We start from the raw sequence: 16,156 nt of genomic DNA, 5'->3' as shown, positions 1-16,156 counted from the left end.
TGTGTGTGCTAATCTAACTCATCATCTCTGTTAAAGAATGACACATTACCCGTCCAGACACCACACCCACACACACACACACACACACACACACACACACACACACACACACACACACACACACACACACACACACACACACACACACACACACACACACACACACACACACACACACACACACACACACACACACACACACACACACACACACACACACACACACACAGCCTGGTTAATTCAGGTCTAAATTTACCCAGGTGTCTAGGGAGCCATGCTGGGGAGAAGCTGAGAGCAGTGATTGTGCATTATGGAGCTAACTAGCTCTCACACTATTACAAATTGTACGTATCATTTATACTGTATATATACATAGTTTGTCAAACCTTTACTTACAAAACGACTGACAACATTGTCTGTGTGTTGTGATACTGGTGAACTGGCCCTTTAACAGAGCTAGGGCCTGGCACATTCAGTCAGTAATGATGAGTCAAATACCAGCAGTTATATGGTTATTCAAATCCCTTTATCGGTCTAGCTGTGGCATAATAAAGGAAATGAGTTGAGGCTAAGGCTGTTTAAAACAGAAGTCGGGAAGTTGGTGTATCAAATCAAACAAACAGTCTAGTGTAAACTGTGACAGGAAGTGACATCAAAAACAACTCCAGGAGCAGAAGTGAAGTGGATGAGGAAGAGTGTTATGAATGGACTGGTCATCTGGCTGACACGCACTCTGTCTTAACTAGGTCAGTCCAGGAACAGAATGCCTTCTGGGAGGTCTGCCTGGTACACACCTGTTTACATGGGCCGTGTAAACGGCCTATACTAACGTCCTCCCTCCTACATACTCAACATGTAAATACTACATACCGTCTACTTAACCATCGATTGTGTATGCGAGGACCGTTTACAATGAAGTATAGAGAAGCAATAAAGATTTTATTTTTTTAAACTTCCATGTTATTTGAAAAGACGCAATGCATTGTGGGGCGGTCGAGTAGGAAAAGTAAACCTATCGATCCATACACAAATCTTCCCGGAAGTAAGTACTCATCCGGGGCATTTCTCATCTACACAAACTCGCATACACAACCACAACATAATACTCAAATTGACGTCAAAATGAGTATGAGTAGGACGTTAGTAGGGCTTTTCGAACTTAGCCAAGCAGTGTCCATAAGGCCTAGCAGTAAGACAGTTTGGAAGCCCTTCTCCCACCCCAGTGCTCACTCACTGTAAACTGTAACATACTAAACACACTATTCAACATGTCTCCCTGTGGGGTGCTTTCACTCTAAATGCCATATGCCGCTATCTCTATTTATGTCTAACCAAATCCTCCTCCACCCGCCAGCCAAGTACACCCACCTTACATCTGCCAGTGTAGAGGTGTGTGTGTGTGTCAAAGCAAAGTTATATGCCAGTAATTGTTTAAAAAAAAAGCAAGAGAGTGTGAGAGGTTGCGTGTGTGTGTGTGTGTGTGTGTGTGAGAGGTTGTGTGTGTGTGTGTGTGTGTGTGTACATATACGTGGTCAGTAGAGCATCAGTGAGTCATGGGGAGAGCTGTTAAATGAACCATTATGGTCGGCAAACACAGATAGGACAGCGATGCTTGTACAATGCTCATGCACACACACACACACACACACACACACACACACACACACACACACACACACACACACTTTCTTACCTATGACTTGGACCTTGGCCTCATAGTTGCCGCTGATGACGGAGTCTGTGCTCGGGGTTTGACACCAGTAGATGCCGGCGTCTTCCAGCCTGACTTCGGATATCTTGAGCTCCACCTGGTTGTCGGACGTCCGGGAGAGAGACAGATCCCCCGAGGCCACGCGCGGGCTCAGGGACGCGTGGGAGAAACTGGGGTCGAAGGTGGAGATTATCTTGGTCCGGTCCACGCTGTCCCCCGAAGACCGCATCCACTCAAAGTCCTTAAGAGGCACACACAGAGAGGAGAATGTCACATGTGGGCTGTGTTGGAAAAGCCCTATTAACGTCCTAACGTGTGTGTGTGTGTGTGTAGTAACGTCCTACTCATACTACATTTTGACGTCAATTTGTTGTGGTTGTGTACGCGAGTTTGTGTGGACGAGAAAATGCCCGGATGAGTACTTACTCCCCGGGGGAACAATTTTGTGTATGGATCGATAGGTTTACTTTGCCTACTCAACTGCCCCCATAATGCGTTGCGTCTTTTGGCAGGGGGGGGGCGCGGATGAGTTTGAGTTTTTTTGAGTTTGTGTTTTTTATACTAAGATCACAAGCTGGACAAGAGTTCTTCTGCTTCGTTCCTCTCACTGCATTTAAATGCAGTGAGAGGAACAATATAGCAATGTATATTACAGAGAAATAGGTCTCGTTTAAGAAAAAGAGCACCAAGCCCAACCCAGAGGACCCTGCATACATTTTTTTATTTTAAATTGATATGTTTATGGTCCATGTGTCCTTCTTCAATAGCTTCTAATTCATCAGACCCAGTGTCTCCAAATTATTTGTTCACACAAAATTCCTCATATTTAGCCTCTTAATGTTCCTCTCAAAGTGCACCAGATTCATGCATTTCACTTTAAAAAGGTGAAAAAAAATCTCCCGTGGGGGCATACCCCCGGACCCCCCCTAGGAGGGTCTGGTTCTAAACTGGCTACTATTTTCCTCCAGCAGGCCATTGGAGGCACTAGCGAAAAAACACTGGGTGTGTGAATGACATTTAACTAGTCAATATTTTGGGCAAGTCTGTCTGCCTATCTTTTTCACTCTGCCGCACACTCAGTCACTACTATGCTTAAAGGAAGCAGGATTAAAACACTGGATTAAGATGTTAAAATGTATTAAAAAATGTGTTTAAAAACGCACAAAAATGTTTAGAATGTTTCAAAAATATGTTTAAATTTGTAAAATAATTAAAAGATATTTCAAAACACACAGGGATTTAGAATTTCTTTTTTTGGGGGGGGGGGGCTCCGCTGAAATGTGTTCTCTGAGGGGGGGCTCACTCTCTCACACTTTGAAAACCCCTGCTCTACACCAACAACGTCAGTGCCAAAGTGAATGGACAACAGCCAATAAAAACGGAGAATCGGAGCCTCGCTCTGATTGGTCAAAGTGTACATGAGCGGTGGCAATTTTTGGGGGGCAGCACACAGAGGCAGGGGAGAGCAAAGTGATGAGTAGATATTCTCAGACCACTTCACCTAGATATAGCTGAATGGCTAATATGACATTGTTGCCAAATATTACAGTGAAAAAGTTACCCAACCTAGCTTTAATGGTGATGTTGCTTTAAGGTGAGAATGCCCAGCCCCTGTGTGTATGTCATAGTGTGGTGTAGCACAGCACAGCCACTCACCTGCTCCCTGGGTCCTCCATACTCTGTCACCTCACAGTGCACTGAGACAGGCTGACCCGCCACCCGGATCAATGGACCGCGAGACACTGTCACCACCCGGGCCTCCACCACCGCGCCTGCAGGGACAAGAGGACAGGCAAAACAAACCAACTTTACTGTCATGGCACCAATACAGGCAACAGTACAAGCAGGTGAAACCAAATGTATCGAGCTTCATTATACAAAACCCAATATAAAAATAACAGTAATATAATACATTTATTTTTTTAATATAGTGCTTTCCAAGGCACTCGAAGACACTTTACACTAAAATGAGAACACAAGCAAATTAAAAACCGGTGTAGAAATAAAGCCAACACATAATTAACAAAAGCAAAGACAAGTATATTAAAAGGAAGGCTGCGTTCCAATACCCATACTATACTATACTATTTAGTATGGAAGAAAAAAAGACTTAGGATGTCCCGATTCTTGTGGCCAGATTTAGTATGGTTAGAAATACCCAACCAAGATTTTGAGTGTTGAAAACAGCATGCTATTGGGGCGAGTCTGACCCACAATCCAGATTACGTGTCCTCACAGAAAGCGAATGAACGAGAGACGGCAGTTAGTATGGATCACGATGAGGTAATGTGTTTATGTTGTTGTAAATAATGACTATTTCAGATGAATAATGGTCATCTGATGATGGTGAAGCAAAGCAAACTTTGTGTTAGTACCAACCGCTCATTCATTTAGGAGTAAACACTGCAGTTTAGTTCGCTTCCGTGACATTGGCCCTCATTTATCAATTTTGCGTGGAAACTGGTGCAGATTCTGGCGCAAATACCTCCCTACGCCAGGTATCGCGTGGGATTTATCAAACAGGCGTATCTCGCCAATCTCAGTGTACGCCAGGCCATATATTGATAAATGCGGCGGATGAAAACGAGCGTATCACGCCCCTATATTTTCTCAGTTTAGAGGCCTCGCCCAGAGGTTTTACGACATGGATATGCGCAATACGGCACTTCCCTGAAGTAGAAATTGACAGAATAACAGCGAAAGTAGAAAAAAAAGAGTTTCATTTCGGAGCATTAGCCTACAAGCAGCATCAAAGAACGACAGAAGGCAGCAGTTAGGAAGGAAATAACTGCTGCGGTCAACAGCGTTGGTGTTGACTCAAAATCGCCACTAAAAAAAGCGTGTTGCTGTTCTGAAATGCAACCAACTGGGGGTGCGGGGCTGCGGGCATAATATAAGTGGTGGAGGAGAAAAAGACGCACCAACTGTCCGATAATGGTCCCCATAAAATAAATACACGTCTGCAGAGATTTGAATGATTAGAATGTATTGGCCCTTTTAGATAGCACTATTCAAAAGGGTTTTAAAAACTAAAAATAACACATTTTGCGTTATAGGCCTACTGACAGCATGCGCTTGGCACGAGTGGTCAGCCCGGCCGTCAGCTGCACAAGCCGACCCGGCAGCGATCAGCTGTGAGAGCGCCCACCGTCCTGCTCCACCAGCAGATAGGAACAACGTGCCGGTTAACGGTGGAAATAAATCGCTCGCTTTAGCATCAATGACACATTAAAAGAGGAACTAACATCTACAAAGTGCGTCAAATAAATACAATTTTAAGCTGAATGTTGTGCCGTGTATTTTTTTTATCATAAAGAGCAGTGTAGGCCTACTACATATTTAATACTTAGGCTAACATTTTGAATGAATGCAGCCCCCGTGCCTCATAGGCCTTTCACACCAAAATGAACCAAGAGTCAGTTCCAGGCTGGTGTTGGGGTCAGTTCAAAACTGGTTACAGCCTTATCCCAGTTATGAACCGGTTGGTTTCACATCGACCGGAGACAGCCATGGAGCCGGCAAGAGAGCAACGTCATGACGTCACTGTAAACGTGTGTGTACGTCACCCGACGCCGCTGCTCTTGTGGCTAACGCTAAAGCTACCGCTAGCTTTAAGCACAACAACAGCGGCGAATACGTCTTATTTTTACACTTGTTGGCTCTCGCTTTGCTTTCTTAAGCAAACAGGACCCATACAGCGTATTCTCGCCGGTCAATTTGATCGCTACGTTCGGTAATTATGTTATGTTTACGTCTCGTAGTAGCGGTGTTTTTAAATATGGCGGGCATGAGGTTTGAGTTGCTCTGGTTGGTCAGGATAATCCCTCCCCCAACCGTTCGCGCAAGCAGTTCTTATCAAACCCTGCTCAATCCTGGGGTATGAGTTCCCCCGGTTTTTACGGCCCGGAGCAGGCTCTCTGGCGGTGTGAAACCAAAACACTGGCTCTAACTCCGAACAAGCCCAGAACTAGCTCCGATTTTGCGGCGGTGTGAAAGGCCTATCAGTGTCCCCCCAGCTGCTCCAAGACGGAGAGCCCTCCTAAGTGGCCGGTGTGCGCACTATTGAATCAGCTCCTACTCAGTTGCACACCATAAGCTGCTAATTTTTAAGTGATTAATATCTTTATTTCGGTCTTATTTGCACTGCATTTGTATTATCTTCTAATAATTGTCCAACAAAGTCATCGGCTACCCGGCACAGCCTGCACTGCGAGTCCAAGCTGTTTTCAAATTTGCGTACACGAGCTGAGAGCTGGCGTGGGATTTGAGCGTACCTTACGCTCACGTCCATATTGATAAATGCCGAGATTTGCGTGGAAATGTACGTACACCCATTTTTCTGGTCTACGCAAGATTGATAAATGAGGGCCATTGTGTTTACGTTGCTTGGCAGCGTCCTCCCCCCGCCCGTCTATCACTCTCCCTTTTAGCTTTTCTTCATTGCATTTTCTTTTTTTTCTTTGATGGTTCAGCCCCGTTATCAGTCATTATGACGACAAATAACTGTCTCAAACAAGGCTCCCGCTCCCCTTCCCTCACCTGGAGCGATAGGCTTCTCAATTCACGTTGCTGCGCCACACTGAAATCTGCGACCAATACGGATATGTGACCAGAGCATGCACGAGCGAACCGAAAATCGGACTGGGTGTGCGACCAGACCAAAAGCAGTAATAAAAACTATATAAAAACGTCTTTCTTTGCACTGATGGTCTCGTTTGCTGTTAAAGGTCATTTATGATTATCAGAGGAAACATGAGGCTGTTTAAAAGATATTCAAATGTTACTTGTAGTGGCTTTAAATAAATATTTAATGTTAATATGAGATGTATAATAAGATAATAAGTACAAAACTAATATTAATATTGGCTGAAGGCTATTCAGAGTGTTTCGTTAGTGAGTTGAATGTGTCCAGCTTGTGCAGCATTGACTTCCATTATAATTCAATACATTGGTCTGATATGTGATCTTAAAGCTCCATAGACTGTTAGCTGTCTGAACTGTCACGGGGGACATTCCAGCCCAGTGGGACTGAGCTCAGGTCAGCAGCTCTGTGCTGTGCTCCTCCACATTCCTGCCCTCACACTGCTCTGAGACCAGCTAAAGCGTTACAGTGGAGACGCTACCTGCTGCTGTGTCTGTGTGGGACAAGAATGTTAAACAATAGCTCAAGAAAGAGAGTGAGTGTCTGTCTGTCTGTCTGTGCGCGTGCGTGTGATGACCTACTGTAGGCCTATATAACTTCCCCACTTTACAGATGGACTAACAAACCATAATTTGCCTTTTTCTCTGATTAAGCATTCATAAAATGAGTTTAATATGTTTCTTTTTTTGCCTTCGGCTCGAGAAAAAGGTTACCAGAAACCGTTCCTGTAACGTGCATTTTTTGTGCGTGCATTTATTGGAAATGGGCAAAGGTTAGCTTAGCTCATCCAGGTTAGCTTAGCTTCAAACACTGGTAGTCAATGGGAGCAGGTCAAAAGATAAACTTGACAACATCACTAAACCAAACGCTCCTGTGGGAATGCTTCCTGCCGCCATTTTCTTGAGCTGGAGAGTGAGGCAAAAATGTTTAACTATTCCTTTAATATTCATCAAGCAGAACCTTATATTTTATATATATTGTATTTCAATAGGAATAGCATTCATGAAGATTTGTCTCAATATTTATTATAATATTTTATATTTTATTTGGTTACTAACTGTGCTCCATCTGTCAGTAGAGTGCATATCAGACACAACAATACTGGAAGAGTGAAAATGAATCATTTTAAAAAGGAAAGGTGGCCGACCAGTAACCATGAGGTCGCTGGTTCGATCCCCGGCACCGGACAGGAGGGTGTTAGTTAGTAAATCTAGTAGAGGCTGGTATTACATCTACGGTGCCCACCATCTCTACCATTGTGTCCTTGAGCAACACACTTAACCCCAAAACTGCTCCAGGGGGCGCTGTACTACGGCTGACCCTGCGCTCTGACCCCCTCTGGAGTGTGGTAACTTGAGAGGGGGATATGCGGAAAGACAAATTTCAATGTAACCATTGACTAATAATGTAACTTAACTAACTTAACTTAATTGTACACTAGTGAGTTATACGACGTCCAAATTCAGATGCTACCAGCAGACTTCAAGCTAAAATGACAAAGAGGGTTGATTCAACCAGTGTGAAAAGTGTCTGAGAATTCAGCCAGCCAAATACACCCGACGTCAACATTCAGCTCTCACATTCATTCCTGACATATTCCCCCACCATTCTAGAGATGGCCTGGCAGCTGATATGACTCTCCAAAAATCTCCAAGAGCGCAGATCCCAGACCAGCTGAAGAATAATGGTAAAATCGGTAAATGCACTCCACAAAGTGTAGCACTTTTTCACAGACTCAAAGCGCTTAACATTGTTTTACACACACACACACACACACACACACACACACACACACACACACACACACACACACACACACACACACACACACACACACACACACACACACACACACACACACACACACACACACACACACACACTTTTGGGTTCAGTGTCTCTTTGCCCAGGGACACTTTGAAATGTGGGCGGGGAGACGGGGGATCGAACCACCGACCCTGCACTCCAGTGGACGACCGGCCTACCCACTTCGCCACAGCCGCCTATCTATCCATCTCTCAATATTCTTGCTTACTGCAAATTATGTCACATATTCACCATATCCATTCAGCACTAAAATAACAGACCCCAAGGTTAAAGGTGAAGTAAGCGATGTATTTATGTTAATCGCTCTTTATTCATACAGTGATCACTTATATAGTGTGGGCGTTTCATAAAGCCGATCTCTCAGTCACTCGCTCTGCATGTAATCGGCGAATAAACTCTTCGGGGATCCCACTACTGATAACCAATCAGAAGAGAGAAAGCTACAAACCGGCACCCGTCTCACTGCCGGTGCACGTGCAGAGCGACAGGTGGGTGAATGTGTATGCGCCTACAATGGCGGAGCAGGTAAAAATCCTTCCCATTGTCTGTTTAGTTTGTTTTTATCATGTTTTATCACACTTGTGGATCTGAGATGATGCTAGATAACTCGCTGCTTGAAGACTGCAGTGCATTAATGTGGTGACGAGGGAGGGGACTGCTAACTGCAGTCAATGACAGGAAGTTAGCTAAACTGACCATTCCGCTTACTGAACCTTTAACATCAAGATAGAGTCAATTAGCTTAGCTTAGCATAAAAGACCGGAATTGGGGAAAGCAGACAAAATGGCTGAACCTCCTACCAGTGCCAGTACCGGCTTGGCACTGCACAGTAAACCCAGACCTGGCTTGTGTTTCCACTGCAGACAGTATCCTATGTGGGCGTGGTTTAAAATTAAAATAATAAAAAAAAAAAGACCTTCTGTGTCGTTTGAAAAAAAAACATAATGCATTGTGGGTCGGTTGAGTAGTAGGAAAACGAACCTATCGATCCATACACAAAATATTCTCCGGAAGTAAGTACTCATCCGGGCATTTCTCGTCTACACAAACTCGCAACCACAACATACTCAAATTGATGTCAAAACTAGTATGAAAGGGTCATACAATATTGCTCAAAACATTAAATGGCAAAATGTGGGGTGTAAGACCCTGCGTGATACATAAACGAGAACACTTGTTAACTCATTGGGGTACAGGTCAATGTGATTGGCAGGTCACACTAACTCTCAGGTTGCGTTCCGAATCACATACTCTTTCTTTTTTCTATTCTACATAATACATCCGACGATAAAAAGAATCTAGTTAGGATGCAGTAGGCATACTATTGGGACATACTTTTCTCTCTTATTTCATCATAACATTGCGCCTTGATCTTGCCTCTTGCTTTTATATCCGTTGCATCCCCGTTTGTTTTCATATGGAGGCTTCGTCGATGTTACGTCACTTCACGTGCGCACTGGATTGTGGGTCAGAATCGCCCAAATAGGATGCACTTTTCAACACTAACAATCTTGGCCGCATGAAGTAGGACATCCGGGTACTTCTAACCATCCTAAATCTGGCCACAAGAATTGGGACATCCTAAATCTTTTTTCTACATACTATATAGTAGAAAGTATGCGATTCGGAACGCAACCTCAGTGAATGCGTGTGAATAATTCCAATATAAAAAGGTGGCAGCGAATGCATTTATTCAAAGATGGTGTGTTAAGGAGGAGTCCTTGGTTTTGAATGTGTGTGCTCTGATTCAATCATCTCGGTGGTCACTTCATATTAGTTCTAAGTCTTAGGGAGTTGACCTTACTCACGGCTCAATAGCCTCCACAGTTTATGGTTAGCCCTTTCTTTACTGGTCCAGGATCAGTTTGCGTTCATGGTGGCACAGAAGAATTAAGCTCTCAGAATGGGCACAGTGGCTGTGTTCGAAACGGCCTACTAACGTCCTCCCTCCTACATACTCAACATGTATACTACATACTGATTAACCATCGATTGTGTATGCGAGGTTCGTCGGACCGTTTTACACTGAAGTATACCGAAGCAAAAAATAATTATATATATATAAAAAAAAAATCTGTGTCGTTTGAAAAGACATACACAAAATCTTCCCCGGAAGTTAGTACTCATCCGGGCATTTCTCACCTACACCAACTCGCATACACAACCACAACATACTCAAATTGACATCAAAATGAGTATGAGTTAGTATGGCTTTCCGGACACAACCAATGCCTGGATGTGTCAAACATATAGATAAACATGGTTATCAGGCTTTTTCATTTTATATTATGGATGACTGTGTTGTGGGATTATAAGAGCAGGTTGGCAACACCTTCATGACGTCACAGGTAGAACACCGAGGCTGTGATAAGGGAAGTGCTTTACATACTACCGCCACTTCCCCGTCTGCAACACACACACACACACACACACACACACACACACACACACACACACACACACACACACACACACACACACACACACACACACACACACACACACACACACACACACACACACACACACACACACACACACACACACACACACACACACACACACACACACACACACACACACACACACACACACACACACACACACACACACACACACACACACACACACACACACACACACACACACACACACACACGTTGCTTGGAAATACTGTTTGGAAATACAGTTCTTGTTTGGCAGTGACACACACTTTACACTAGGCTACCTCTCGTCTCCCCACAGAACAACTGTCACACTCCCGTTTTCCAATTTAGATATTTTCGAGGTTGGTAGGCCTGCTGGCTATTTATTTCCTTATGTCCGGTAAATAATAAGTCACCCATGATTTCAGAACACTTCTTACACATTGACAATTCATTGTAGGGGGAAAACCCAATCAGAACCCGCAGACTAGGGCAAGGCATTTTTGGCATTTTTTACTTGTCCTTACATGCAGACATCTCTGACTCCGAGTAAGAAAGCTTATTATTTTTTCTCCCTAATATCTTACATCCACCCTTTAATTCGGCATCGTCAAATAAACCAGACGACCTGTTTTGCTACTTAAATTCTTACTTTTGGAATATGTTCGCTTGTTGCCCCTGCTCAAATTACTCCATCGAAACACACAGCGGGTGGCAGCAGCTCGCGGTGTGATTCAGCTAAAAAGGCTTAACGTTTATACAAATGTAGTGCTGGGAGATTGACTGGATATATGCCGAACTGACTAGGGGATACGAGCGATACGGGAAAAGCTTTCAATTATATTTTACAATGGCATGTACGTTCGCTGCCAAGCAAGTAAACATTAAATTGACGGATTTCTTAACGGGGTTCAACATTCGGGCTCTCCTTAACTGGAAAGAGGCGTCACGTAGTCATGTATCGCAGCTAATTATCTACGAACAGTCAAGCGAAGAAAGGTTCTCTTACCGAGCATTAAGACACAAAAGATAAGAGCGGTGAGGCAGTTGTCCATTTTCACTTCTCGTCTTGGTACGGTCCTCTTCTGCTCTCTGTTAAATGTCCCCGTCTTCTTTGTCCTGTGTGTGGGGGGATACCACTAGTCCTCTCCCGCCGCTGCCGCTCAATCCAATAAACCTGGCTGGGTGGAGGGAGCACAAACGCCGCACCCCGGGCCGGGCGGAGCCGCCAAACAAAACGGATGCACACACCTACCTCCAATGATTCTAATCCAGTAACAGGAGCGAGGAGGAGGAGTGTTCACATGGTTCACTGTCACTGAACCGGTTTGGTGTGTGTGTGTGTGTGTGTGTGTGTGTGTGTGTGTGTGTGTGTGTGTGTGTGTGTGTGTGTGTGTGTGTGTGTGTGTGTGTGTGTGTGCGTGCGTGCGTGCGTGCGTGTGTGTGTGTGTGTGTGATATGGTAAGTGGATGGAAGGAGAGAGGGAGAGAGAGAGGGAGAGGGGGATTTTTATTTCGGATCGAGGCTATATTTATAGGCCACCTTTTATGCATTGGTCTTTGTTAGTTCTTATTGCAATACGTTTCATTTCATTTGGAGGGGGAGAGAGAGAGAGAGAGAGAGAGAGAGAGAGAGAGAGAGAGAGAGAGAGAGAGAGAGAGAGAGAGAGAGAGGTTAAAAAAATATTGGGAACACACACAGGGAAAGAGAGAGAGAGAGAGAGAGAGAGAGAGAGAGAGGTTAAAAAAATATTGGGAACACACACAGGGAAAGAGAGAGAGAGAGAGAGAGAGAGAGAGAGAGAGAGAGAGAGAGAGAGAGAGAGAGAGAGAGAGAGAGGTTAAAAAAATATTGGGAACACACACAGGGAAAGAGAGAGAGAGAGAGAGAGAGAGAGAGAGAGAGAGAGAGAGATTAAAAAAATATTGGGAACACACACAGGGAAAGAGAGAGAGACACTAGGACTCGCTGTTTCATTTAGTTTTATTTGAATGGTTATTCGTAACCTGTAATGTGTTTTAGGCATAGATAGTATAATTAATGTTTTAGGTAGCTTCTCTTTACATTAATTACATTTTCAAAATGGTACTGTTATTTCCATATGTAGGCCTACATCTGCATGTTATGTTATCCTGTAATATGTTGTTAGATGTAGCCTACATATTATTCTGACGTTCTGTTGTGATTATACGTACTATTTGTAATAATGTTGTAATGCTATGGCAACCACATAGTCGTGCCAATAAAGCTTTTTTGAATATAAATGAGAGAGAGAGAGAGAGAGAGAGAGAGAGAGAGAGAGAGAGAGAGAGAGAGAGAGAGAGAGAGAGAGAGAGAGAGAGATATGTGGTATAATTATTAGGACAGGTCAGCAGGGCCAAGGGAAGACTGAGGGAAGACTGAGGGAAGGAAAACCTCATTCATTATATTATTGTACTATATTATAATATATATTATTGTCTGTACTTCAACAGACGGGTGTCTTGCCTTCAAGTGAGTTAACGTTGGTCAATTGAGCGATTCCAGGCCTTTCTGTTCAAATGAAATGAAGTATATGACAGATCCACTTCACCCGATAGGCAGACAGACACATGCCACCTGTCTGTCTGCTCAAGCCCCCCACACTGTGTATTTTCACAGAGCCAGTGTGCAGGGCAAAGGTCACTGCTCAGCCCCACACACACAGCTCCTTCAGGGGGGGGTGGGGGGAGGGGGTGGGGGGTGTTTGGGTTCCTCTACCTCAAAGTATCATGGGTCATCTTGCTGTGCTTACATGTGAGTTTCCTATTTTAAACCGTGTGTGTGTGTGCGTGTGTGTGTGTGTGTGTGTGTGTGTGTGTGTGTGCGCGCGCGCGCGTGTGTGTGTGTGTGTGTGTGTGGCAGATCTCCTATCTAACCGCTCCTATCAATCATTCACCACCTCATGCACTCTTGGCACTGGATGTAGTTTTTATGAACCCGGCTGTTGATTTCAAACCGACAGCTCCCATGGATATAATGCATTCACTCTCCCACTTGACCTATATTGTTAGAAAGCAGCAATAAAAGGTGCTACGAGGAACTTTAAAATACTTCTGAAACAGTCTAATTTTTCCTTCTGATGATCATAAATGACATGTAACGGCAAACGAGACCATCAGTGCAAAGAATGCCTATTTTTATATCCTTTTTCTTAATGCCTTTGTCATGGGTACGCTCAGTAACAACCGCTATACCAAGATAACATTCTTTGCACTGATGGTCTCGTTTGCTGTTACATATAATTCATGAGTGTGAAGGAAGTTCTGTTAAGGTTGGAGGTCAACTCAGGTGGAAGAATATTTCAGGAGACTTGGATGAATTATGAAGCGATATTTATTACAGACTTGGCCAAGGAGAACCGGACTGCAACTCTCGTGACTTGCACTTCAATTCTCGCAAACTCATGCTTAGAGCTGTGTATTAACCTCGCGCTATCTCTAACACCTCCCCGGCTCGGGCACCAAGCGTACCAATGTTTTGGTTCAGAGCTGAACACAGTGAACCATAACATTCTGGAGTCTAAGGAGATGAGACTTTATCCATACAACTGACCTAAGTGTCTCCTAACAGGCTCCAAGGCTGACCTAGAGTCTGTGAGACAGACACACAAGATAGGCATAATAATAATAATAATAATAATAATAATAATAATAATAATAATAATAATAATAATAATAATAATAATAATAATAATAATAATAATAATTTTAATTTATTTTATTCCTATGATTGGGGTTACTTGTGGTCATCTTGTACGGTTTAAAAAATATAAAAATTAAAAAGTAGGCAGCAGTAATGCTCGGAGAAGTTGTATTAGTCGGAATTTATTAAATATTTTGTTTGAATAACTTTTTAGAAATATGTGTGTGAGATCATTTCATAATGGAGCACGGACATAAAAACTATGTTAAACTGATACAGACAGATACACAACCATTAGCCGTATCACACATAGCTTCAAAGCTAATATATTCCATACATCTCATGAGAAAAATCAGACATTGATTTTGACTGATGGGGCGTGTGTATATAAAGCTATAGCCCCATCTAGTGGACAGAATGGCTCAATACAGACTTAATTAGTACACATGCCCTGCTTTCCAAATCACATACTATTTATTTTTACTACACTACATACTAAAGTGCAGAAGAGTTTTAGGGCCACAGGAGAGAAAAAAAAATCAGATAAGGAAGTTTTTTTTTCATTATGTCGAGAAATGTCAAGAATAAAGACGAATACTCCAAAATGCTATTGGAGTTAGTGGGGGCATTTATGTATTTTCAGCATATTACAATTGACGTGCATGTATTGGGACATCGTAAATATTTTTCTGGCATACTAAATAGTAGGGAAGTATGGGGATTGGAACGCAGGGATGGTTATTCCCATTTACAATGTATAGAAGTATAGCACAACAAAAAGCTACAGAGCTGGAATGAAATAAATAGAATCCAGTGGGCAAAAGCTAATATAACAACCGCTAACACACAGATGTATAGAACTAGACTACACACACTGTATTGTTCTGGCCTATATTAAAGGTGAAGTAAGTGATTTATTTATGTTAATATAAGTGTTAAATCGCTCTTTATTCATACAGTGATCACTTATATAGTGTGTGTGTTTCATAAAGCCGATCTCTCAGTCACTCGCTCTGCATGTAATCGGCAAATAAACTTTTCGGGGATCCCACTACTGATAACCAATCAGAAGAGAGAACGCTACAAACCCGTCTCACTGCTGGTGCACGTGCAGAGCGACAGATGGGTGAATGTGTATGCGCCTACAATGGCGGAGCAGGTAAAAATCCTTCCCAATGTCTGTTTTGATGGTTTTTATCATGTTTTATCACACTTATGGATCTGAGATGATGCTAGATAACTCGCTGCTTGAAGACCGCAGTGCATTAATGTGGTGACGTAGGGACGAGCGAGGGGACTGCTAACTGCAGTCACTGACAGGAAGTTAGCTAAACTGACCATTCCGCGTACTGAACCTTTAACAGAGAATACGCTCTTTGCTGCTTTTCCTTGCTCATATGTTGGTGTTACATCTTACCACACACTAACTTTCAGGTGTCATTAGATGACTAAGGCAAGACACAACAGGCTAAAACATTGTGTTTTAAAGCACTGGTCAATTCTGAGATCTCTGTCTATTTTGCCTCCATAACATAAGTTATTTCATACTAGTATGAATCATAGATCCAAAATGAACATTTAGGTGTTTATTTGACTAAACCTTGTCTGTTTTGTGTCTGTATATTTCTTATAACATAATATTTTTAACGGACATTAACGGACTTAACAGTTTTTTTCTTTTTAATACTCTGAACCAAAAACCAAACTTCTAAAGCACTTTTTATTAAAGCATTTTGACAAAGTGTTCTAGATTACAATGACTGAGCATGCCTTTGAACAGAGATAGCTCAATTATACATGTTGTTATCCACAGTTAAATAACTATACAAACCTACATTTTGAACCGTACACATTGACGTTGTAATTTTGTTTCCTGTAAAGGGGGCT

General features: G+C 43.0%; 1 protein-coding gene across 1 annotated transcript in view; it reads right to left on the bottom strand.

The window, feature by feature from the left end:
- ptgfrnb (prostaglandin F2 receptor inhibitor b) overlaps positions 1 to 11,758 on the bottom strand; it is a 60,040-nt gene extending 48,282 nt beyond the window's left edge. Inside the window, exons 1-3 of the mRNA XM_080053047.1 lie at positions 11,616 to 11,758; positions 3,368 to 3,483; positions 1,694 to 1,952 (exon numbers count right to left, since the gene is read on the bottom strand). Coding sequence (XP_079909173.1) covers positions 1,694 to 1,952; positions 3,368 to 3,483; positions 11,616 to 11,661 — 421 coding nt within the window. The 5' untranslated portion in view covers positions 11,662 to 11,758. The remainder of the gene's footprint in view (positions 1 to 1,693; positions 1,953 to 3,367; positions 3,484 to 11,615) is intronic.
- Between the last annotated feature and the right edge of the window lie 4,398 nt (positions 11,759 to 16,156).

The sequence above is a fragment of the Ammodytes marinus genome, assembly GCF_949987685.1.
Source record: "Ammodytes marinus genome assembly, chromosome: 24".
Lineage (NCBI taxonomy): Eukaryota > Metazoa > Chordata > Actinopteri > Uranoscopiformes > Ammodytidae > Ammodytes > Ammodytes marinus.
This window is presented reverse-complemented; position numbering and strand designations above follow the sequence as displayed.